General features: G+C 47.7%; 1 protein-coding gene and 1 long non-coding RNA gene across 2 annotated transcripts in view; one reads left to right on the top strand and one right to left on the bottom strand.

Annotated features, from left to right (window-relative positions):
- NAGK (N-acetylglucosamine kinase) overlaps nucleotides 1-2,148 on the bottom strand; it is a 28,957-nt gene extending 26,809 nt beyond the window's left edge. Inside the window, exon 1 of the mRNA XM_083757160.1 lies at nucleotides 1,984-2,148. Coding sequence (XP_083613286.1) covers nucleotides 1,984-2,012 — 29 coding nt within the window. The 5' untranslated portion in view covers nucleotides 2,013-2,148. The remainder of the gene's footprint in view (nucleotides 1-1,983) is intronic.
- Nucleotides 2,149-11,662: 9,514 nt separating this feature from the next.
- LOC310853038 lies at nucleotides 11,663-19,047 on the top strand. The gene is made up of 2 exons (XR_014568515.1): nucleotides 11,663-13,704; nucleotides 18,733-19,047. It is a non-coding gene; the product is annotated as an uncharacterized lncRNA (long non-coding RNA).
- The last annotated feature ends 6,675 nt before the right edge of the window (nucleotides 19,048-25,722 follow it).

The following is a 25,722-nucleotide window of genomic DNA, read 5'->3' as shown; positions in this document are numbered from 1 at the left end:
GCGGTACCTATTTATCTACTTGCACTTTGATGTGCTTTCGAACTGCTAGGTTGGCAGGAGCAAGGGCCGAGTAACGGGAGCTCACCCCGTTGCGGGGATTCAAACCGCCAACCTTCTGATCGGCAAGTCCTAGGCTCTGTGGTTTAACCCACAGCTCCACCCACGTCCCTCTCACCATGTTTAGTGCACATATAATTATGTACTTTCTAATTGCCAATAAAGATGCCTGGAGATGATAGATGATAGATAGATAGATAGATAGATAGGTAGGTAGGTAGGTAGGTAGGTAGATGATAGATAGATAGATGATAGATATTAATGACAACGACAACGAAAGCTGCTTGACAGTGGAACAGATTCCATTATTTATGGAATTATTTATTTGTTTATACCCCACCAATCTGGTTGCTCCAGCCCAGAGGGTTAGGGTTAGGGTTAGAACCTCTGGGCGGCTTCCAAGGCTCTGCATTGGTTGCCGGACTCCAGTACCCATCAGTCCCAGGAAAGGGTGGCCAGCGGTTGATGGGAATCTGTTGCCGCAGGTCCCCCCCCGCTCCCCCCCCCCCGCTTTGGACCCCTCCCCTGGTGCCCTGCACACTCTCCTTTTAGCAACAGGCAAAGGCCTTTTCATTTGCCTCCCAGATATCTCTGTTTGGATCCCGCTTACCTGCATATGGCAGGTTTTGCTTTTTAAAATGATTTTGCTGCAGCATTTCAAACGGTGTCTGCTGCTCTGGGTGAGCAGAGGCGAGAGAAATGGAAAATTCATTAATCTGAGCACCTGTCGCTCTGTGCAAATACAAATCTGTGGTGCGCTTGGAAGAATAGCATGTGTGGTTCTGGGAAAGGAGATAGTAGAGCTGGAAAAAGGGCCACCAAAATATAAAGAATCAGAGAGTTGGAAGGATAATCTATCCAGCCTTTCTCAGCCTTGGGTCCCCAGATGTTTTTGGCCTACAACTCCCATCATCCTGACCACTGGTCCTGTGAGCTAGGGATCATGGGAGTTGTAGGCCAAAAACATCTGGGGACCCACAATTGAGAACCACTGACCCCTGGAAAGCAGGAATATGCAGCAGGATCAAACCTGCAAGCCTGGAGTTTTATCAGCACCAGGCTCTAACCGACGGAGCTCTCCAGGGGAGCAACTCTCCTACCAGGAAAGGTCACAGAGTTTGGGACTTTTTCGTTGATAAAAAAGGCGAGGAAGAGGCAACAGGGCAGAAGCTTATAAAAGTATAACATGGTATTGAGAAAGCGGATAGAGGAAAGTTTTCCTCTCTCTCCCAGAAGACTAAGACTTGTGAACATCCCATGAAGCGAAAGGCTGGAAGATTCAGGATGGAGAAAACAAAGTCCTCCTTTGTGCAGAGTTGAACTGTGGAACTCCCTGCCACAGTGATGGCAGCCAATTTGGATGACTTTCAGAGCAGGAAATTTGTGGAATAGAGAGCTATCGGCCACAATAGCTATAAATATAAATTATAATGTATCCATTCTTAAAGAAATCAGCCCTGAGTGCTCACTGGAAGGACAGATCATGAAGCTGAGGCTCCAAGACTTTGGCCACCTCATGAGAAGAGAAGACTCCCTGGAAAAGACTCTGATGTTGGGAAAGATGGAGGGCGCAAGGAGAAGGGGACGACAGAGGACAAGATGGTTGGACACTGTTCTGGAAGCTACCAGTATGAGTTTGACCAAACTGCGGGAGGCAGTGGAAGACAGGAGTGCCTGGCGTGCTCTGGTCCAGGGGGTCACGAAGAGTCAGACACGACTAAATGACTCAACAACAACAACAATAATAGCAAGACCCCGCCCATCTGGCTGGTTTGCCTTTGAGGATCCAGCCCAGGTGAGGGCAAGGCTGGGGGGAAACAGGGACCCCGCTCCCATATCATGTGCGCCCAGGTAGGAGGCGGACGCGCCCCATCTCCTCCCCTCTGCCTGGCTGCAGGGTCCCTGGCCGGCTCCGGCCTCACTCACCCCTCCACGCCGCCGAAGATCGCAGCCATGGAGCCTCCGGGAGGGACCTGCCCGCCGACCGAGGAGCCCCGGGGAGAGGAAGAGAAAGGAGGGCGAGAGCGCGCCAGGCGCAGCCGGAGAGAAAAGGAAGGAAGAAAGGAAGGAAGGCGCCGCCTCTCGCTCCGCCTCCTGCTCCTCCCACGCGCGCCCCGGGCTATTTTGGGGAGCGGGGAGGGGCACGAGGAAGAGGAAGAGACCCCCCCGCATCGACCTCCCCCCACTTCTCCGCGCTCCCCGTTGCCCCGGGGCAGGGAGAGACCCCCGGCGCAGTTTGGGAAAGGGCTGCCTAAAAGCATCAGGGATTCTGGAGAGCTTTGGGTCCTGGGGACGCCTGGGGAGTTAGATAGGTGTCGCCCTGCAGGGAGGTTGTTTTTTAAAAAGCGATTGCCAAGGAGCTGCACAGAAGATTATTATTATTATTAATAATAATAATAATAATAATAATAATAATAATAATAATAATAATAATAATAATAATAATAAATAAATAAATAAATAAAATATTTTTTATTTATGCCCCGCCCTCCCCAGCCAAGACCGGGCTCAGTGCGGCTGACAAGCAATAATAAAAACAAGTTGAATCAATACAACTTAAAAACAAGATTAGAATACAACAATTAAAATATTGAAACATTAAAATATTACAATGCAGCCTCATCACAGGAGGAGAAAGGAAAAAGAGAGAGGGGGAGGGAATAAAATTGGCTCCAAGCCAAAGGCCAGGCGGAACAACTCTGTCTTACAGGCCCTGCGGAAAGAAGCAGGAAATAGGAGTTGGGAGGGACCCCAAAAGGTCCTGCAGTCCAACCCCACCCTCCAGGCCAACGTGGGTCTTCAACCCACCGCCTGAGATTAAGATGCTCCACTGACTGAGCTACCCTAGGCCTATATTGCATCATCATCATCATCCTTATTGTAGTCATTATTGTTATTATTGTTATACTGTATTTTATGCTGCTTTTAAATTTGTTGTTAGCCGCCCTGAGCCCGGTTTTTGAACCAGGAAGGGCGGGGTATAAATAAAAATTATTATTATTATTATTATTATTATTAATTTGTGGGCTTCCCACCTTGCCAATAAAGGTCCGTATAGTTAAAGCTATGTTTTCCCCAGTACAGTGGTACCTTGGGTTACATACGCTTCAGATTACATACGCTTCAGGCAACAGACTCTGCTAACCCAGAAATAGTACCATGGGTTAAGAACTTTGCTTCAGGATGAGAACAGAAATTGTGCTCCAGCGTCAGGGCAGCAGCAGGAGGCCCCATTAGCTAAAGTGGTGCTTCAGGTTAAGAACAGTTTCAGGTTAAGAACGGACCTCCGGAACGAATTAAGTACTTAACCCGAGGTACCACTGTAATAATAATAATAATAATAATAATAATAATAATAATAATGACAACAACAACAATAATAAATATTTATACCCTGCCCATCTGGCTGGGTTTCCCCAGCCACTCTGGGCGGCTCCCAACAGATTAAAAACAGAGGCTGGAGGAAGGCCACCTGTTTGTTTTAGCTGAGATTCTTGCATCACAAGGGGGACAGACCTGATGACCACCGGGGGTCCCTTCCAGCTCTAGGATTCTTTGGTTTAGCTCGGTATGTCTATGTTTGATGAGGAAGCCCTTGATCGGCCTTCAAAAACCGAAGAATTTTAAGTTTGCCTTCTGAAAATGTCAGGCAATGCAAAATAATGCAAAATAAGACAAATACTAGACTGAGCTGGGTGGAGCCGAGTGCGGCTTCATTTGGGCCTCATTTGCAGCGCTGTTTGCTTTTTGCAAAATAGCACCACCAAGCCTTGCATACCCTGTTTCACTGGCCGCAATGTTAGGGTGAGCACAACATATCGTGCTCCAGCAAGCAAAGGCCATTATTTTCCGGTCTTCAGTTTTCTCCCTTGCTTTGGCTGAATCTGGAGCAGTTTTCCAGGGCCGACATCAGAGGGTGCCAGAGATTAGTAAATAACAGCAGGCAGGATGTTTGGGTTGCATAAGGATATTTTGACACACTTCTTCTGCCCGCTGAAGGCGACTGGAAAGGAGAGCGGACGGCCCTGGCATGATGCCACCCGGAGGGGCTCCCTTGGGGCTGCTCCCCCCCCCATCCGTGGGCAGAGGAGATCTCCAAATTAAGTGGGGAGACCTGCCAACGGTTTGTGCAGCGAATCAAATGTGACGGTGCAAACAACAGACCGTTCTGCATGCTCACCTGCAGCCAAAGCAACTGCTTCTGCAGCAGAGTGCCAATTAAACAAAATAAAAATATTTTTTTTAAAAAATACACCCCCCACTCGGACATTTCCAATAAAATGCAACTCCTCCCCGGAAGCGAATGTTGGCCCCCCAAAAAAGAGGGTGTGTGCAGGAAATCCCGGACACACATCAACCCTCGGTGCCGTTCCCCCCTCCAATGGAATTATCACTATCATCTGAAGGCAGCCCTGTTTATCATCATCATCATCATCATCATTTTTTATTTGTATACCGTCTTTCAATCTTACAATACTCAAGGCGGTTTACAAGCTGAAGAAATAAAAAATGTACATCTTATAACAATCTAATGCAATACAAAAACATGATTAAACATAACTTTAAAATAGGCAACCTCCATCAAAAAAGTAACATTCGGCAATCATTAGAATAGTATAAAGTAATAATGTCAACATATAAAAGTTAAACAGAAATCCACTCAACAGTTACAATAATATCTAAACTATAATCAATAAAACAACGGCAAGCCACAGTACGTAAAACAATACGATACACATTGAGAAGCAGAGGGTACAGCAAGGCAGGTGGAGAGCTCTCCCCTCACCCATAAAATCCACTACTGCTACCCTACCCATAAAATTTAGGTAAAATACAGAAAGATTAACGTTTAGATATGTCAAAAAGTTTTGGTTTTTTTAAGTTTAGGGAAGATTTTAATGTTTAACAGACTATTGTATTTTAATATTTTGTTGGAAGCAGCCCAGAGGGGGGCTGGGGAAACCCAGTCAGATGGGTGGGATAAAAATAATAAACTATTATTATTATTATCAGTGCTTTTTCTAAGAAAATATTTTGGGGTACTCTCATTTTGACTCAAGAAAATCACCATTTTAAAGTTCAAATCGGGGGAGAATAAATACAGGAAATGGACTAAAGTACAAAGATTCACAAAATGTTTAGGGGTATGCGTTCCCCTGCGCGCACCCCCCCAAAGCACTTATTATTATCATCATCATCATCATCATTATTTCCATTTCTATACAGCTTTACATTTTAAAGAACAAATCTCAAAGAAGTTTGTTGTTGTTGTTTAGTCGTTTAGTCGTGTCTGACTCTTCATGACCCCATGGACCAGAGCACGCCAGGCCCTCCTGTCTTCCACTGCCTTCCGCAGTTTGGTCAAACTCATGCTGGTAGCTTCCAGAACAGTGTCCAACCATCTCGTCCTCCGTCGTCCCCTTCTCCTTGTGCCCTCCATCTTTCCCAACATCAGGGTCTTCTCCAGGGAGTCTTCTCTTCTCATGAGGTGGCCAAAGTCTTGGAGCCTCAGCTTCAGGATCTGTCCTTCCAGGGAGCACTCAGGGCTGATTTCCTTCAGAATGGAGAGGTCTGATCTTCTTGCAGTCCATGGGACTCTCAAGAGTCTCCTCCAGCACCAGAATTCAAAAGCATCCATTCAGTGGTCAGCCTTCTTTATGGTCCAGCTTTCTATACCGCTTTACATTTTAAAGAACAAATCTCAAAGACGTTTACAGCACATTAAAAATCAAATAAAACAATCCCGAATAAAACAAATTCAAGCATCAAGGAAAATATTTCAAAAGTGGCATTTTGCTTTCCCCAACCAGAGTTTTCCACGTGGTTGCAAAACGCGCCTGGCACCTGGCTGATTTCGAACCCACCTCTGGACGCTCCTGCCCATGGTGTCCTCATCCAGTAGCCCAGAGTCACTATGCGACCCGACCCGCCGCCAAGTCTCCCTCGACGGACCGTGAGCCCATTTCTCTGCATGTTCCTCAGGAGGTGGATAAGGCAAGCAAGAGATCTGCCTCCTTGGGGAGAGCAGGCCACAAATGGGGAGCCACCATAGAAAAGGCCCTGTTCTCCAGCTCCCACCCTCTAGATCGTCTGCAGAGGGAAAATACAAACAAAGGGCCTTGGGTCCTGATTGCAGGGGCCAAGTTGGTTCAAGTTCGTTCAGCCCGGACACTGAGATCCAGCGCCGAGGGCCTTCTGGCGGTTCCCTGATTGCGAGAAGTGAGGCTACAGGGAACCAGACAGAGGGCCTTCTCGGTAGTGGCGCCCGCCCTGTGGAACGCCCTCCCATCAGATGTCAAAGAGATAAAGAATTACCTGACGTTCAGAAGACATCTTAAGGCAGCCCTGTTCAGGGAAGTTTTTAATATGTAATGCTGTACGGTTTTTAACACTGATTGGGAGCCGCCCAGAGTGGCTGGGGAAAACTCAGCCAGATGGGCGGGGTATAAATAATAAATTATTATTATTATTATTATATGATAATAACAATTACTATTGCTCTTGTTTTGCAGTCTCTCGGCTTGGAGTCCTGGGAGGGGGAACCTCCCGCACTGTCCTAAACCCAGCGCTGATATGGGAAACAGGCTCCAAGCAGGATAACCAAGGGACTGGAAACCACGCCTGATGAGGAACGGCTGAAGGAGTTGGGTAGTTTTCACCTGGAGAAAAGGAGATAAGAGAGCCATCATCAAAAAATATCTGAAAGGCTTCCACGTGGAAGAGGGAGCCAAGCTTGTTTTCTGCTGCTCCGGAGGGGAGGACTCGAACCCACGGCTTCAAGTTACAGGGAAGGAGATTCCAACTCAACATCAGGAAGAACTGACGGTAAGAGCTGTTTAATTTTTGGTTACTGTTTTTGTAAAAGAAAATAAAAATTTAAAAAGAAAAGAGAAAGAGAAAGAGAAAGAAACTTGTTCAAGAGTGGAACAGACTCCTTCAGAAGGTAGTGAACGATACAATACAATACGATAATCTTTATTGTCATTGTCCCATACAGAACAACGAAATTGGGGGGGGGGGGGGACTCCAAAGAACTCTCCTTCTTTGGAGGTTTTTAAGCAAAGGTTGGATGACCATCGACAGGAATTCTTTAACTGTTATTTCCTGCATTGCAGGGCGTTGGACTAGATGACCCTGGGGTCCCTTCCAATTCTCCAGTTCTATGATTTTATGAAATTCATGGAGGAGGTGGCTATTATCAGCTACTAGCCAGGCTGGCCCGGCTCTGGAGGCACCAATGCTCCTGAGGTCCAGTTGCTGGAAATTGCAGGAGGACAGAGTGCGAATCCCGCTTGCTGGTTTCCCATTGGGGCATCTGGCTGATCACTGTGAGAACACGGTGATGGACTGGACGGACCATTGGCCGGATTCAGCAGGGCTCCTCTTAGGGGTTTCTGTTCTTGTGTTGCTCTTGGGCCGGCAGCCTTGCTCATTGACATCCGAGTGGTCCTGCACCGGCAGCACTGGGAAATCGGCTAAATGCTTCTGACCTGATCGTTCCAGGAATCCCCTCCATTCTGCTGAGCCCCACAGGAAAGCTCAATGCATGGGCCCAGCATGCCTGAAAGAAGAACTTGATTCAGTTGCCGTCAGTATTTCTACATTTGCAACCTGCATCTATAATAATAATTTTATTATTTATACCCCGCCCATCTGGCTGGGTTTCCCCAGCCACTCTGGACGGCTTCCAACAGAATATTTAAATACAATAGCCCATTAAAAGCTTCCCTAAAGAGGGTTGCCTTCAGATGTCTTCTAAAAGTCTGGTAGTTGTTCTTCTCTTTGACATCTGGTGGGAGGGCATTCCACAGGGTGGGCACCACCACCGAGAAGGCCCTCTGCCTGGTTCCCTGTAACTTCGCTTCTCCGCTTCTGCAAAGGGATCAAATACTTATTTCACTCATTATAATGCACATCAAACTCTGACTTTTGTCTTCTGGGTTTCTGGGGGGGTTTTCCCTGTTGTTATTCTGTCTCTCACAGCTACAGTAAACCTACCATTAAAATTATGGACTGGTAATTTCTTCATCAGAGGGCAAACGGGCAAATTTAGCAAGGGATCAAATACTTTCCCCCCTCACTGTATAAGGTGCCCAAAAGGGTCATGTAGTTCAGCCCCCTATGATGCAGGAACCACAGCTAAAGAATCTTTGACAGTTGGCCATCCAATCTCTGTTTAGAAATGTCCAAGGAAGGAGACCCTCACCCCCAGTTTCCGAGGGAAACTCTTCCACCACAAAGGCATTCTTGCCGTCAGGAAGTTCTTCCTGCTGTTGACTCTACTCTCTGGAGTAGCAGAATTATTATTATTATTATTATTATTATTATTATTATTATTAATAATAATAATACCCCACCCATCTGGCTTCCAGCAGAATATTAAAATACAATGATTCGTCAAATATTAATAGCATCCCTAAACAGGGCTGCCTTCAGATGTCTTCTAAAAGTCTGGTAGTTGTTCTTCTCTTTGACATCTGGTGGGAGGGCGTTCCACAGGGCAGGTGCCACTACCGAGAAGGCCCTCTGCCTGGTTCCCTGTAACTTGGCTTCTTGCTGTGAGGGAACTGCCAGAAGGCCCTCGGAGCTGGACCTCAGTGTCCGGGTAGAATGATGGGGGCGGAGACGCTCCTTCAGAAGACAACTTTGCTCCGCCTTCCAAGGGACGGATCTTTAGAAAAACCAAAATCTTACCATGGCTTGGCTGTCTCTTCTGTATCAAGCTACCTGTAACATCAGATGTGCATCAGGGTGCAATCAAGACACATATAAAAACACTATGAAAATGTTTTTTTTAAAAAAAATTAAAATAAATAATCTTTTTTATTCAGTTTTACGCTAAGCATTTGAATTCAAACAGTAATCATTATCATCATAAACATTTAGAATTTTCTGAATCCTTAGACTTCCCTCCACCCCTCCATGGTTTCCGTTATCAAACTTTTTCTACTGCATCATATATTTTCTTTATTTTTCTTAAAACAATACATTTTTACCTTAGCTTTTAATACATTACAAGCGTTTCTCAAATCCTGCCAAAGTTTGTAGTTGTTACAGTGTTCTCTTAAGTACTGGTAAATTGTAAATTTATGCCATTCCTTATTAAAGTTTCTACCTTCCTGGTTTCTGATTTTCCCAGTCATTTTTGCCATTTCGGCGTAGTCCATCATCTTCATCAGCCATTCCTCTCTGTTTGGGATTTTATCTTCTTTCCATCTCTGGGCCAGTATTATCCACACTGCTGTGGTCGCATACATAAATAATATTTTCTGCTCCTTTGGTATTTCTGCATCTAAAATTCATAGTAAAAAAGCTGATTTTTCCACAAAAATTATCTTAAACAATTTTTTTCAACTCATTGTATATCATTTCCCAGAATGCTTTTGTTATCTTGCACGTCCACTACCACCACTTTCAAAAGTGTTTTGAAAAATACATTGAATTTACCATAAGCTCACCATTGCCATCTATTGTCGCATTTGCACAATGCACTTGAAACACACTTGAAACGTTGTATTTGCAGCTGTATAGCTGAGTCCCGGGGACACGAGTGGTGCTATGGGTTAAACCACAGAGCCTAGGACTTGCTGATCAGAAGGTCAGCAGTTTGAATCCCCGCGACGGGGTGAGCTCCCGTTGCTCGGTCCCTGCTCCTGCCAACCTAGCAGTTCAAAAGCACGTCAAAGTGCAAGTAGATAAATAGGTACCGCTCCGGCGGGAAGGGAAACGGCGTTTCCGTGCGCTGCTTTGGTTCGCCAGAAGTGCCTTAGTCATTCTGGCCACATGACCCGGAAGCTGTACGCCGGCTCCCTTGGCAAATAAAGCAAGATGAGCACCGCAACCCCAGAGTCGGCCACGACTGGACCTAATGGTCAGGGGTCCCTTTACCTTTACCTAGCTGAGTGCCGGGTCTGGTGATGTCTCCTAGCCACAATGACCACACTCTGCCCTCCTCAGTCGGAGGCCGCAAGGGGCTTCTGAACACCGGTTGCAGGAAAGCGCAGGAGTTGTCTCAAATTCTGCTCACCGCTTTCCCACGGAGAACAGGGCAGTGGGCTGCAAGGGCTGTTGGCCTGACCCAGCGGACTCTTCTATGCTCTTATGAACCTAGGAGCCACAGATGTCACGGCGTTCCCGCGCAGCCTGGCCTCCCTCTCTCTCTCTCTCTCTCTCTCTCTCTCTCATATCCATGCGTGCTGGCGAGATCTCTGCCCCTTTCCCATCCCAGCACAGTCCTGCCTTTCTCACTGAGGACTCCAGCTCGGCTTCCTTGCCCCCACCAACTTGCACACAGGAACAGTGGCAGGGCAAGGGTTAAGGCCCCCCAGGAAGAACAGCCAGCCGTGTGCATGGGGGGGGGGGGACAGGAGAGTCCAGGCGTCACCACCCGATTCTCCACCTCATTAACTCCCTGAGTCCTCTGGCACCAGCCTGTCTGTCCCATGTGATGGGAACGCTGGGAGGAGGAGGCGGCGGCAGAGAGACCCCCCCCCCAGGACGCTCTGCTCCCCCTTTTTCGGACTTGGGACAAAGTTTCAGTCCAGCACTGAGCAAGCTGGAGAAGCAACACTCAGGTAAGTCCTCTTATCTCAGACTTCCAGGGTGCTTTGGATAAAAAGGACCCAGAACATCCTGGCTTCCCTCCCCTGGAAGGAGTTTCCTTGGCGGTCAGGGATGTCAAGACTGGAAGGAAGACCTGTGGATCTCCTGTTGTACCTCTGTCCTTTGAAGGACAGGATCCTGGACCTCACCCCCCCCCCAGCAGCCTGGCTTGGAGACCTCCAAGGAGGGTGGTCTCATGATCTTGTCCTCCGTAACGGATCCCAGGGGCAAACAGCTCCCAACGCTCAGGTGGTCCTCTTGACTCTGCTTCCATTTGGAGAAGGTCCGTTCATCTTTGTCTTATGCACAGTATTTTGGGGGTGGAAACGCCTCGCCTCTTCTGTCAGAAGAGTTGTCCATGGCTGTGGTGAGAGTGGGTCATCCAGGAATCCTGCATCTCTCTGTGGTCTGCATTGGATTGGGGCTCACCCGACTGGCATACCTCAGTTTTTCTTATGCATTTGGCCTCCCATGGGATACAGATATATATTTGAGTCCGCTTTGCGTATCCGATGAAGTAGACTGTTGCCAACTAAAGCTTGCACCACTGCAAATATGTCGGCCTTCAAGGTGTCATGGGTTTTGCTGCAATGAACTAGTGGGGCTGTTTATAAACCCCTCTGGAGGTTTGCCTAGAGAAGACCAGGAGTCCCCAACAGCTGGGAGTGGATCTCCCCATAGCAGGCAGGAAGTTTTTTTGAAGCAATACTTATTCCCATCAAACCCGTTTACCAAGAAGCAAATAATCGGATGCATGTCCTCTTCAAAAGCAGCAATCGCCTCTCTCAACCGCCGTTCAATTCGCTGCAAAAACCACTGTCTGCCTCTCTCCTTGTTCATTTCTTTATTTTATTAATTAAATGTATATCCCGCCTTTCTTCCCAAAGGAACCAGCTATCTCCACTCTCCTCCTCCTCTTAAACTAAACTCATGATGGGATTTCATTCTGGATCCATTACAGTCCTTGCAGCTCCTGACCTCTGAATCCTTTCGCTGTCTGCGCTTTGAATTTGTCCTTTGTTTATTGTCTTTAATCAATAAAGGGTTTTTTTTTTAAAAAAAAAACCTAGCCTTTTAGGAACAACCTCAGACTTTGGTGGAAATAGCAGCAGCCCTGAATGTGGTTCAGTATAGTGCAGTTGCCGTGGGGAGATGGTTTTGCATGCTGCTCGGATAAATCGTCTTGGCCCGAGGCCCCAGATTCCTCCCCAGAGATGTCCCTCCACAAATGGATGTTCTTGTGTTTGCTGCCTGCTGTTTACCAACTGGGAAGGGTCGTTTCCCTCTCAGGATTCCCCCGCTGGTGCTGACTGTGGAAACCCAGAGGGATCGGTTGCATGCAAAAATACAGGTGTCGATGGCAGAACTCGTATTTTGGGGCCGCCATGCCTAATCCAAGCCAGCCTTTAGTACAGAAGGGGGAAATGTTGGAGAAACTAGACAAACCAGAAAGATGACTGCCATCAGCCTGTTTCATTTACATGACATCATTTAGCTGTGATTGCTGCCTTGAAGTGGGTTAGACTAGATGAGTCTTTGGGTCTCCTCCGTCTCTCTGATTCCATGACCTCCTCACAACTGCAGGTGGATTTCCCTGCTTCTTCCTCTGCAATACTTTGACTAATGTTTCATCGACAAGGTAGACTCCAGTCAGAGGAGGACTGCTCAAGAGAAATGTGAGCAGCGCAAGCCGGGGTTGTGTGCAAACATGCAGATGTGAGCATAAACAACTACCACATGCACGCATGCTAATCACATGCTAGTTGCTCACAAACTTTCCAACTCCTGCTCCCCATCAAATCCGTTGGGTGGTTCTTGGCCCTCTGTGAACTGGCAAGCGATGGAGTGGCCTTCCAAGGGGCAGAGATTCCTGGAGGGTCATTGCTGATGCCGCCAACTCTAAGTGGTGCTGAGTGACCCAAATACTGTGCCTGGCGCCGCCCACCCAGAGCAAGCGGCAAGGAGAGCTTCCAAGGCGCATTTCGTCCGGGTGGAAAGGGAGGGAGGGGAAGGCGAGTCTGAATAAAGTGAGAGAAATACCTGGACTCGGGTGCAAGGGGGACAGAAGGTGGCTTTGTACTGTTTCGTCGTGACAGTGGGATGTTGTTGTTGTTTTTTGCCTTTTAGCATGGAAAACACGTAGAAGGGAATTGTCTGCATTTCGACAGTGCTTTGGGCTTTTCCGTTTTGCTCCCTTCTGGTTTTGCTTCTGTTGTTGTTTCAGAGCTGACCAGATTCAGGCTACGAGAGCAAAAAGAATTCAGAGGAAGCCTCAAAGAATACGCTTCCGCACAATGGGAAAGTATCCTCCACATTTACGGTGAATCGGCCATGGCTACGGAGGGTGAACGCCACAGGCGACAAAGGATGGGCGGAATGGACCCCGACCTGAAATTCTGAATATGGACCACGGAGGCAGAGAAATGGGAGGTGCAATGTTGGATGTGCAGTTTCCTCTCTTTGCCCCAAATGACGGGCCTTGGGAACCCGAAGTCTCATTCGAGCATCTTTTAGCCATGCCACCAGAGGACCCACAGGCTGCCATCTCTGTGACAAGAGGAACACTTTTGGGTTGATGCAAGTTTGTTGGATGTTGGGATCAGGTCCCGGTGAGAAGAATGGGATGGGAAGCCTGGAGGACCAACCTGCAGAGGATGAGCTTGGTGCTCAAGGGGCAGAACCGTTGGAAGAGGGTTAAATTGCAGCCCTGCAATGCCGATATTGGAACAGGGCTGCTGTTGGCTGTTTTCACCTGAACTGGGAGGCGCACTGCACGCTTCCTAAATCACCACCAGCAATTTGAACGTGCCTTTGCCATTGGTCCTGGCACCTGTGGAATACAAGGGCTCAGAGGGTTTGAAATCCCACATGCTGGCAGACCGGGAGACTTTCCATAGGGCTCAGCCCCTTCTTGGATGCCAAAAGCTGGGGAGCTGAAATCTCGTGAAAGTTGGACGGGTGGAACGAGGCGCCAGAACTTTGAAGAAAGAAATCCCGAGGAATGCCGACTTAGGGACGTTTCTTTGTGCATGCAGGACCACAGAGGTGAACTTTCTTCCAGTGAATTGTCTGCTTCTCAGCATATCTCTTCCCTCTTTGCCTGCTTCCATTTCTTTAACGCTTTTTCTTTAGCCCATGACCTGAGTGTTGTGACCCAAGAGGGATCTCTCTGCAACATTACACCTCTTGAATTGCGGGGCGATTCTTTGACTCTTTTAAAACCATCATCATTAGTACGATTACTATTTAATCGTTTTTATCATTGCCATCATTATTATGGTTTATCGGCCCTTCACCCAAAGGTCTCCGGGCAGGTTTCAGCGTTAAAACCCAAGATCAAAAACAGTGTAAACCAAATTGCAATCCTAAAAGTAAGGCCCGTCCTAAAGACATCTCCAGTGTTCAAAGAGCTGTGTCTTCAGCATCCTGTGCAATAATAGTAAAAATAATAATAAATACCAGTAATATTATTATTATTTATACCTCGCCCATCTAACTAGGTTTCCCCAGCCACTCTGGGCGGCTTCCAACAGAATATTAAAAACATAATACAGCATTAAACATTAAAAACTTCCCTAAACAGGGCTGCCTTCAGATGTCTTCTAAAAGTCAGATAGTTGTTTATTCCCTTGATATCTGCTGGGAAGGTGTTCCATAGGGCAGGTGCCACCACCGAAAAGACCCTCTGCCTGGTTCCCTGTAACCTTGCTTTTCGCAGGGAGGGAACCACCAGAAGGCCCTCGGAGCTGGACCTCAGTGTCTGGGCTGAACAATGGGAGTGGAGACACTCTTTCAGGTATACTGGTGCACCTCTGTGGAGAGGGAGACCCATAGCTTAGGGGCTGCCGCAGAGAAGACCCTGTCCTCCTGGACAACCATCACCCCAAGCCTCTGAGGGCGGGGGAACTGCCAAGAGTACCCCCCCTCTGCTGATCTCAGCCTCCGAGAGGGTCTGTGAAGAAGGAGATGGCCTTTCAGGGCTTTAAACACCCTTCTTGAATTGTGGCTGGAAATGAGCTGGCAGTCAGCACAGCTGTTTTAAAACAATGGTAATCGATTAATGGCGTCAGAAAAGCCATTAAAGGTCGGGTTAAAGGTCTCTCCAATCCTGCCTCCTTGGCTAGCCAGATGTTTCCAGGAAGCTCGCAATCCAGGCAGGAAGGCAATAGCCCTGTCTGCAGCCAGCCTCTGGTAGCCAAAGGTAGACCGCCTCTGAACTTGGAGGCTCCACTGAGCTATCGGGGGTTAATCTCCGTGGAGGGAAACATTTCATGAACTGGTTTAAATCCCCTTCAAAGCTATGTTCTAGAAACATTTGGGGTTGGCTTTTGCTGCCCAGATCTCCATCAAGGGGTTCAGGGTCCCCTAAGTTCGATACTGGTCAGAGGAAAACGAGTGGAGGCAGAAAGCAGTAGAAGGAAAGCAAAGGAGAACTATATTTTCCTGTTGCAACAGACTCCCCACCCCCCACCGGCCACTTGCAAGGAGGTGAGGACCCCGAACAAAGTGTGCAACAACTTTAAAAAACACTTGAAATTGCCCAACCCCTTGGCCAATGACCACGGAAACATACAAAATAAAAAATACAGAACGCGTATTATAACGGTTCAGGCAGTCCCTGACATTCTCTGGACCGCAAATGTTCAGGGCTTTGTGAATTAATACAAGAACCTCGAACCCGGTGCAGCTGTTTTAGCGATGGGGTCACATGTTCTCGGCCAGACCAGCAATCTGGTCGCAGCATTCTGCACCAAATGGGGCCAAGAGGCGGGTGGAAAGGAAGTCCTTTTAAACCGAGGACCAAACCTGGGTTACTTTCTATCAGCCTGGCCTGGGGAAATGCCTTTGTGAGCCATAAAAATGTGACTCTCTGTGTGACCAGGGAGGAAAGAAGGGGCTCCTTTTGGCGGGCAAACTATTATTATTTATTAAATTTCTGAAGCACCTTCCATTCAAAGAGCACAGGGTGGTTTAAAATACTGTATATCATGGGGCGGAATACATTATTGGTAACTCACAACTTACATGTACTTAACTTGTGCATGTTCAGTTATTGTTGTTGTTGTTGTTGTTGTTGTTACCCTACCCATATGACTGTGTTGCCCCTTTACATGCTTGGCAAGTGAAAAAAATTAAAAGGGGGCAGCCGTTCAGGGGAAAAAGGCTTTGGCAATTCTACCCACCATTGCACCCAATGTGTTTTGAATATACAGTGGATGCGCGGGTTGCAATTTTGCTCTTCTGCGCATGCACAAAGCGCAATTTTGCGCTTCTGCGCATGTGCGACTGCTGAAACCTGGAAGTAACCCGTTCCGGTACTTCCGGGTTTCAGTGTGTCCGTAACCCGAAAAATCTCACCCTGAAGTGTCTGTACCCTGAGGTATGACTGTACACTATTTTATACACCAGGTGGGCGGGGTATAAATCATAAAATTATCATTAATGTTTTTATTCTTTTGGCATTACACACTATTCCTGGAATGTGTGTTGAGAGTCACCTGCATAAAGGAAGGAAACAGGCTTGCTGTTTTCAAAAAATGTGAAAATCCAGACACGAAAGCTGTTGAAAATCTCAGAATAAAAGAAAAATGAAGCCAAATTGCCCCCCAATCGACACTGATATGGGCTGCCATTTTTGAAAATTCTGCCTGGGTGCCATTTCCAGTGAGCGAATCCTGGCTGTGTCCAGGAAATTCTGGACTTGCGGCAGCCCAGGAAGAAGATCGCATTGCCAACTTGTGTGCCAACTGCCTTCCGCACTGGGATTTTGAACGCAGGCCTGGCACTGGGTGCTGGTGCCCTTCCCATTTGGGGAGAGGACAAGGGATGGGGAAGGGAGGGAGGGGGGGAAGCAAGGGGGCTTCCTGGCCCCCCTCCCTGCCTCCCTCCTCCCTGCCTGCCCCCCCAGCCCTGCCTTTTCTGCCGAAAGGCGCCAGGCTCTGACCTTTGCCGCCTGCTTCCCTGTCGCCTCAGATCAGAAGAGCAGCAATTGAATGTGACTCCCTGGCGTGGGCTAGCCGTGCCCCAGATGCTGCGGCGCCCGCCCCCCACTCCCCCCAGCCCGGGGGGGCATCCGCTCAGCGGGCAAAATCCCCAAACGTTTAGTCAGGATGTCAAGGAAGCTAATGAACTGGTAGGGAAGCGCTTGTGGGATGGGGGGGGGGGGTTGGCGAAGGGAAAAGCGAGGGGGGAGAGAGGCAGAGAACAGCACAGGGGTCTACAGGTGCTTCCAGATGGTTGTCGTTTTGTGTTTTTGGGGCTGGGATTCAATCACAGAGTCAGGTTGCAGAATTAAAATGGGATGGGGGGGAATATGTCACCTGGTGTGAGTGGTGCACCAGATGATTGACAGGTGGGCAGCTGAGCAGGGAGGGATGCGTTGGTTATGGCTCTCTTTTTTATTTTCTGTTTGGTCCACTTTTTCAGCCTCCCTCTCATCTCCCCTCCTCCTTTTATTCATTTATTCATTTATATTTTTTTTATTGGTTTTTCGACATATCATTTTCAACAGTAATTAAACATACTTTCATATCATATACCATTTTTTTTTTACTTCCACCAATCGCATCTGAAAATTTTCCAATCTCTTCACTAAATATACATTTCTTTACTTCCACAATTACATTTAACTCATAACTGATATCTCTATTCTTCCTCTACTTTTGCAATGTTTCATACATTTCTCCTTACAAAACTTCTTGTAGGTAGTCCTACTAGCATCATTTGTTGATTACAGTTGCTCTTCAAATAATTCGTATATTTCTACCAGTCGTCTGTGAATCTCTGGCCCCACAGGTTTCGAATCCTTCCTGTTGTTTTATCTAATTCTGTGCCCCCCCCTCCTCCTTTTAAATCACTTGCTATCCTTTCCACAGAGTGGCTGGGAAAACCCAGCCAGTTGCGTGGGGTATAAATAAAGTATTATTATTATTATTATTATTATTATTATTATTATTATTATTATTTATTATTATCATTTCCGCTCTCCTAACGCTGCTGCTCTCTGGAGATCTCAGCTGGACAGGTCTTGCCCTCCCCACCTCTGTCTCCATCCCAGAATGCTCTGCACCTTTTCCTCCTTCACCTTGGCAGACTCACCATCTTCTCCTTGGCCTGGAATGCTCTCCCAGTGCCCTCCTGAGTGGCTCCCCCAAGAAGACAGGCTGCAGCATTTGGAACTTCTAAGTTTAGGGACACGGGTGGCGCTGTGGGTTAAACCACAGAGCCTAGGACTTGCCGATCAGAACGTCGGCGGTTCGAATCCCCGCGACGGGGTGAGCTCCCGTTGCTCGGTCCCTGGTCCTGCCAACCTGGCAGTTCGAAAACACGTCAAAGTGCAAGAAGATAAATAGGTACCACTCCAGAGGGAAGGTAAACGCCGTTTCCGTGCGCTGCTCTGGTTCGCCAGAAGCGGCTTAGTCATGCTGGCCACATGACCCGGAAGCTGTACGCCAGCTCCCTTGGCCAGTAAAGTGAGATGAGTGCCGCAACCCCAGAGTCGGCCACGACTGGACCTAATGGTCAGGGGTCCCTTTACCTTTACCTTAGCGAAAGGGAGAGGCAACAAGATAGAGAAGGGGTCCCCAAACTAAGGACCACGGGCCGGATAAGGCCCAAGGGACTCGTTTATCCACAGCAACACCCACCACCCGCTGCCGCCACCCGCTCTTACCGGCGCTGCGCAGCTGCCCACTTCCAGGTTGGAGGAGCACTGGAAATCGCTTGTGCACATGCGCAAGTGTTATTTGCACATGTGCAAGCATTATTTCCGGTGCACATTCAGGTCGGAGGAGGCCCGTGCACATGCGCACAGGCTATGAGAGCCAGTGTGGTGTAGTGGTTAAGAGCGGTAGTCACGTAATCTGGGGAACCGGGTTCGCGTCTCCGCTCCTCCACCTGCAGCTGCTGGGTGACCTTGGGACAGTCACACTTCTTTGAAGTCTCTCAGCCCCACTCACCTCACAGAGTGTTTGTTGTGGGGGAGGAAGGGAAAGGAAAATGTTAGCCGCTTTGAGACTCCTTCGGGTAGTGATAAATCGGGATATCAAATCCAAACTCTTCTTCTATTTCCAGTGGTCCTCTGACCTGGAAGTGCGTGGGAAATAGCGTGTGCGCACGCGTATGGGCACGCACTCTCCCGCCCTCAGGCCTGCCACGCAATCGGCGCTGGAGACAACGGCCCGAGGCGCGGTAAGTTTGCTGACCCCTGGGATAGAGCATGGGTAGGCAAATTAAGGCCAGATCTGGCCCAATCGCTTTCTAAATCCAGCCCGCGGACGGTCTGGGAATCAGCATGTTTTTTCATGAGTAGAATGTGTCCTTTTATTTAAAATGCATCTCTGGGTTATTTGTGGGGCATAGGAATTCATGCTTTCCCCCCCTTCAAAATATAGTCTGGCCCACCTCATGGTCTGAGGGACAGTGGACCGGCTTCCTGCTGAAAAGGTTTGCTGACCCCTGGAATAGAGGTTTCCCAGACTGTGCACAGCATGGAGAAAGATTTTCCTCCCTCTCCTAACAGGCAAACTGGTGGACGTCCAAAGGTGAGGTTGGAAGATTCAGAACAGATAGAGGACTTCTTCATGCAGCACAGACAATGGAACTCACTGCCACAAGAGGCAGGGATGGGTACCAACCTGGGTGGCTTTTTAAAAAGATTGTATAAATTCACGGAGGAGCAATGGTTGCTATCCAGACATGGCTCTGCCCTGCCTCCACAGTCAATGTTTCTGAAGACCAATGGCAGGAAACCTCAGAAAGAGAGATGGCTCCTGAGTTCAAATCCTGCTTGTTGGTTTCCCACAGGCGTAGGGTTGGCCGCTTTGAGAACAGGATGCTGGGCTAGGTGGGCCATTGGTCTGACCTAGCAGCCAGCTCTTATATTCTTATGATGGTTTGGACTACAACTCCCATCAGTCCCAGCTGTGCTGATGGGCATTGTAGTCCAAAACATGTGGATGGGCATCCAGGATTGGACTTCTGCAAAATTCTGGTTCAGCTGTTTCTGTTATTTTGGGGGCCATGAGCATGCAGGCCATGGTGGTATATGGACTTTGCATCTGATAGCTGAAGCCGACTTGCCAACTCCGTTTCGCCCGGGGAAGGTGCTCTCTGAAAGATTTGGCATTTCTGCAGCTCACTCACCATGGGAGCTTGATTTTGAGATGCTGAGCATTTTAGTCTTCAGAGAGGGTGAGATACCTGCTGCTGCTGCTGCTCCTTTAAGAACGGATAGATTTCTTTCCCTGATGCATCCCAGTACATCCCAGTGCATGGAGAGAGAGGACTATGCACAGCTTTTGTTCAGGGAAGTTTTTAATGTGTGACATTTTAATGTATTTTAAATCTTTGTTGGAAGCCGCCCAGAGTGGCTGGGGAAACTCAGCCAGATGGGTGGGGTACAAATAATAAATTATTATTATTATTATTATTATTATTATTATTATTATTATTATTATTATTACTTCTAGCCAAGATGGCTTTGCTCTGCTTCCACAGCTGGCGGCAGCAAGGCTACCAAATTGCTAAAAAACCACTGAAGGGGAGAATTGCTTTTGTGCTCAGATCCTGTGCCTGCAGGTTGTGAAGATATAACGCTGGGCAATGCTGGCCTGATCCAGCAAAACCGATGTGCAATGGAGTTTGCAGGAAATGCATGCATGGAAGCCAGTTTCAACGATTCCTTAAAACGGAATGCGCTTTTAAAATGTGGCTCTTTTGGAGATTGGTGTTATTGGGTTGTTGTTTTTATTTTGATTATATGTATTGTGGTTTTATACGTTGTTCTTGTTCTGTGAACCGCCCCTGAGACCTCTGGGTACAGGGCGGTATAATAATAATAATAATAATAATAATAATAATAATAATAATAATAATGGTTTGACTTACTTGCTGTTCCATTACTAGCTCAGCTTGTCGTCTGCTTAAGGTTGAAAAAATAAATAAAACCCTCGTTATTTTTTCTCCGTGGAAATGTTAGCGGCGAGGGGAACCTTCTTGTAGACCAGTGGCTCTGCTATTGAGTCAGCTTGCAAATGCAAGGCAATTAACTAATTGGAGCTGGCAGGGAAGCCTATCATCTTTGCCGCAGCAAGGGAAACAAGTCATTAAAAATGATCCGTGCTCCCATAATTGAGATTATTTCAGGGCGGCCTGGCGTGGGGGCGGGGGTTCTGTTTGGGGGACCCTGGGAAAACAACCCCCTCCTTTTATGCAAAGCTATAATGTGCAGACTGCGGCGCAGCTGTGCCTTTATTCATTATTAACAACACCATCCATTTGTTTAATGATGATTTCCTTAGGACTCCCTGCCCCAACCCCCAAAGTCTTTGCACATTGTGGTGGGGCTTTTTAAAATCAAAGAACGCAGTTGGAGATGGGTGCAGTTTGGCTTCATCCTGCAAGCTTGTTTGGTTCGCTTTAAAAATATCCCTGAGAAGGATGGGAGACAATGGTAGCAGCGAGGACAAGGCAAAAGGGACCGTGTGTTGCAGGTTTTGAAACAGTGGCCTTTGGGGTGGGGGAAAGGCCCAGGGGCTGATGGGAGTTGTAGTCCAAAACATCTGGAAGGGATGCACTTGGCAAAAGCTGTGGACTGCCACCTAAGAGACACACACTCTCTCTCCTTTTTTAAGCTCTTGCAGCAATTACAGCCTCCTGCAGAGTGGAAAATCCAGCTCTGTTTATTTTGAACATTTGCCAGCTAGCCCCAGGCAGGGAGGGAAAATGAGTTAATAAACTCACAGGGAAATTCCCCCACCTACAGGCTACGGAAGAGTCCAGGGCTTGCTCTGAAAGCCGATGTCCTGCTTCCGATGTAGGACAGTCGCCTCGTGCTCCTGTCCCACCACAGAAGGCTTGTCATGTCTGGATGCTCCCGCGTGCCGAAGAAATCGTCCCGCTTATGGAAATCTAGCATGCTTTTACCCAGAGGTTTCCAGAGCAGAAGTCGTGGAAAGTCATAGAATGGTAGGGACCCCCAAAGGTCATTGAACTCCAAGTCGGGGAGCCCCCAATTGTTGTTGGACTACAACTCCCATCATCCATGGCCACTGGTCCTGCTAGCTAGGGACGATGGGAGTTGTAGTCTAGCAACACTAGTTGTAGTCTGGCGCTCCAAGGTGGAGAAAGGCTGATTTAAAGTGTGTGGGGGGTTTTTTTGGGGGGGTGTTTCCACAATTATTATTTTTAATTGGGATTTCGGTGCCGTTGCAAATGTAAAGACAACTTAAAATACAAAAAGTAGAATGGAAAGCGAAATCAAAATCAACAAAATGCAGGATACGTACGAAACCCAGTTCAGATTTGAATCAGGTGCGTGATAACACACTGCTTTCTTATTATTGCTGTTATTTTGTTATTAATTATTTCACTGCTCTCTTTATTACAGGAATCAGATGGTAGTGGGTTTAAAATAAGAATAAGAATAAAAAGATGCATTTCTATAAGCCAGACAATACTATGTGCTGGAGGCATATGCCTTCCATATATTTTTAGGTGCTTTACAATCACTGGGAGGAGGGCCTGTGACGAGTGACTGACAGGCATGTGAGAATCTCCCCTTCCTTTCGTGGGGCTGGAAAATGTAGGATAACGTCTTGGCGCTTTTTCTTCATGTGTAAGATTCTGCTAAGGTGCTGGCCAGACTGTCTGCCAGTGTCTGCGTTCCTGCCCTTCCTCCTTCCTCCTCTTCCGAAGGAATGGTTTTTTTTATTTTTGTTTTTTTGCTAAAGTGCTTTTGCAGCATCCAGGGTGTGATGCATTATTAATACCCCGAATGATCCTAAGAACTGCATCTGGGAATCCATTTAGGTCATACAGCTACGTGCCGGCGGCTCTCAAGAGATGCTGGAAAAGAGAATATTTGCCTTGTTGTTTCACACTGGGGGGGGAGCCAGCCATGACCCCCCCTCCGCCGCACCCCTATTTGACTCTCCACCCTCTATTGTTTTATCACATGGAATCATAGGGTCCCTCAAGGGTCATCCATACCAACCCCCTGCGATGCAGGAATAGGCAGGTCTCCTAGAATGCCAGAGGTGGTGTGAAGCCAGCTGTGCCTGGGCTCAAGTTAACCCTTCTGCTCGCTTGTATGTCATCTTCAATTAATATAAGAGCATCAGGAGATTCTGCTTGGTCAAGCCAAAGGCCCCTCTGTCCCAGAATCCTCTTCTCAAGGGCTGCAGGCTGGCTACGGGTGCAAAGTGCTTTACGGAAACAATCAAAGGCATTTCGGTTTTGACAGATTTCTTCCAGCTGGGCGGAAAGGCCTTGGGTGTCTATTCTGCTTCGTTTTTTACAGCTATTTCTAGCTGTCGGGGTTTTGCGTACAACTTTCGAAGCTATTTTTGGCCACCATTACGCAAATCGCCTCGGGGCTCACGTTGAAGGGGATTCGTAAATCAATAAAATGAAAAATGAGGGATCTGCCCCTCTTTTTCCAAATCTCCTTTCTCTCTCTTCTCTCCCCTTTGCTCTTATCAGAGGCTGGAACTAATGGTTGATTTTTTTTTGTGTCTTTTAATATTTTGTTTATTGTTGTTGTTCTTGTTGTTGCAGAGAGATCTTGCAGGATGCCCACCTGTGCTTCAGAACTTGACCTGGCCTGCAAAAGGTTTAGTCCTTCACCCCCCAAAAAAACTCATAATATTGTTTTCAGAGTAGTTCCTGCAAAGTTGCAGCTGTTGTCCATTTTAGGGTTGTGCTTGGATCACACCATCCATCCAGATGCGGAATCAGCTGCTGCTGACTCGAAAGAGGCCGGCCTGGAGCCTTAGAGGAGCTGTTTCTTATGGGCTGGGTGTTCATGCCACTCCTGCGAGTCTCTCGAGCCACAAGAAGGTTTGCCCCCAGAAGCAAACCCCACTTGCTCAAGGCTGCATCCCTTCTTCCAGGCTTAACTCTGGGCTCATCCACCCTTTCTCCTGATCTGCCCCACAGAGGACCTTAAGGTCCATGAATAATCATAGTTTAGAGGTCCTGGGCCCTAAGGAAGTCAGATTATCCTCCACCGGGGCCAGGGCCTTCTCAGTGATGGCTCCGACCTGGCAAGATTTAACCTCCTTCCGCAGGGCCTGTAAGACAGAGCTATTCTGCCTGGCCTTTAATTTGATTTCAGCCTGATCTTTTATTTCCCTTCTCTTTCCTCCCCCTCCCCTTTTATGAAGATCACCCACTCTGAGACCCCACAGCTAATTCTCCCCTGATCTCCTTGCTGGCCCAAGTAGGACCAATTCAGCTAGCTAGCCCTGGGGATTATGTAATGCTTATTTCCCCTAAATTGAATCGGCTAAGCAAAACCTCTCCTCTGATTTTCCTCGGTCCGATAAGGTCCGATCCAGTGGCTGAGATCAGATATTCGACAGGCACAGCCACGGAACAAAGTCAGGGGCTTTAGATGTTTGGTGTGGATTCAAATTCCAAGAAAGGAGATTCCAGCTAAATGTTAGGAAGAACTTTCTGGCAGCAACAGCTAACGGACGACACCTAAAGATGATGGACTCTCCTTCCTGGGAGATTCTTAAGCAGAGGTTGGATGGGCAACTGTCAGAGATTCTCTAGCTGCCATTCCCGCAGGGGGTTGGGCTGGATGACCTTTGGGGGTCCCTTTCCACACTGATGTGTATATTCAGCCTTGACAAATGCTGAACTTTCTGGTTTCACTTGTAGTGTGATAATTACCATGGATAATATGGACCGATATAAAAATTGGAACAAGATGCAGTTTCAAATGTTTAAATGTTCAAATCTTTAAAATGGGACTCCAATGAGGGGGGTGGGGAGTCCTGAGATATGGAGAAATCTCTGTATATGGATATATATTAGGGTTTTTTTTATAATCTAGTATTGGTAAAATGAAATGAAAACAATTTCCAAAAAAAAAAAGAGAAATGAATGCTGAACTAACTTTCTTTCTTTCTTTCTTTCTTTCTTTCTTTCTTTCTTTCTTTCTTTCTTCTCACCTCTATCCCAGAACATGCCAAGTGCTCCAGGAAATTCTGCCGCGTTTGCAGCCTCCTCCCGGCTGTGGGGTCTGAGCTGTCGCCTATAAAGGGAATAGGAAATGTCGCAGAGCATTCTGGAGGGTCCCGTTAACATTTCAGCACCTCGGACGTCAAGATCTCAAGCGACAGGCAAAGCGCCTGTCTGCCCCCCTCCCCGCCAAACTCCTTGCAAGGCCTCGGAAGGGGCTTCCGAGGAAAAGTGACCTGGTGGCAGCCGCCAGCTCTCTCCTGAGCCACACTTTGGGTTCCCAGAAGCTCACATGCTGCGCACAGACTTCCTAATGGCGCTGGGATTCAGGGAGTCTCATCTATCCGGAGGTGAGAGGATGGGGGACGAGACCAGGGGGAGACGGCCTACATGTTGCGTCTCTGAACTGCATTAGTGGCTCCCGGAGGTCCACGAAGGGACGGAGCCCGTGGCTCTGCGGTGCAAAGTTGCAATCCAGGGAGCCAAGGTGTTTGGAACTTTTCAGTTGAAAGAACAAGAGGAAACAAAACAAAAGTTAGACATGGCATGCAGAGAGGAGCACTGCTCATCCAGGGCTGAATGAATGCTGAGTGGGTGGGAATGTTCAGGGAGGCAGGAGAGGATATATTGTTTATTAATATCCTTCCTAACTTGCCCATCTTAAAAAGCATAGACATCACCTTGCCAACAAAGGTCTGTATAGTTAAAGCTATGGTTTTCCCAGTAGTGATGTATGGAAGTGAGAGCTGGACCATAAAGAAGGCTGATCGCCAAATAATGGATGCTTTTGAATTCTGGTGCTGGAGGAGACTCTTGAGAGTCCCATGGACTGCAAGAAGATCAAACCTCTCCATTCTGAAGGAAATCAGCCCTGAGTGCTCACTGGAAGGACAGATCCTGAAGCTGAGGCTCCAAGACTTTGGCCACCTCATGAGAAGAGAAGACTCCCTGGAAAAGACCCTGATGTTGGGAAAGATGGAGGGCACAAGGAGAAGGGGACGAAAGAGGACGAGATGGTGGGACAGTGTTCTCAAAGCTACCAGCATGAGTTTGACCAAACTGCGGGAGGCAGTGGAAGACAGGAGTGCCTGG

This window comes from Podarcis gaigeae (genome assembly GCF_964106915.1).
Source record: "Podarcis gaigeae genome assembly, chromosome: 9".
In the NCBI taxonomy this organism is placed as follows: domain Eukaryota; kingdom Metazoa; phylum Chordata; class Lepidosauria; order Squamata; family Lacertidae; genus Podarcis; species Podarcis gaigeae.
The sequence above is the reverse complement of the archived record's forward strand: the minus strand, read 5'-3'. Positions and strand labels throughout refer to the sequence as shown.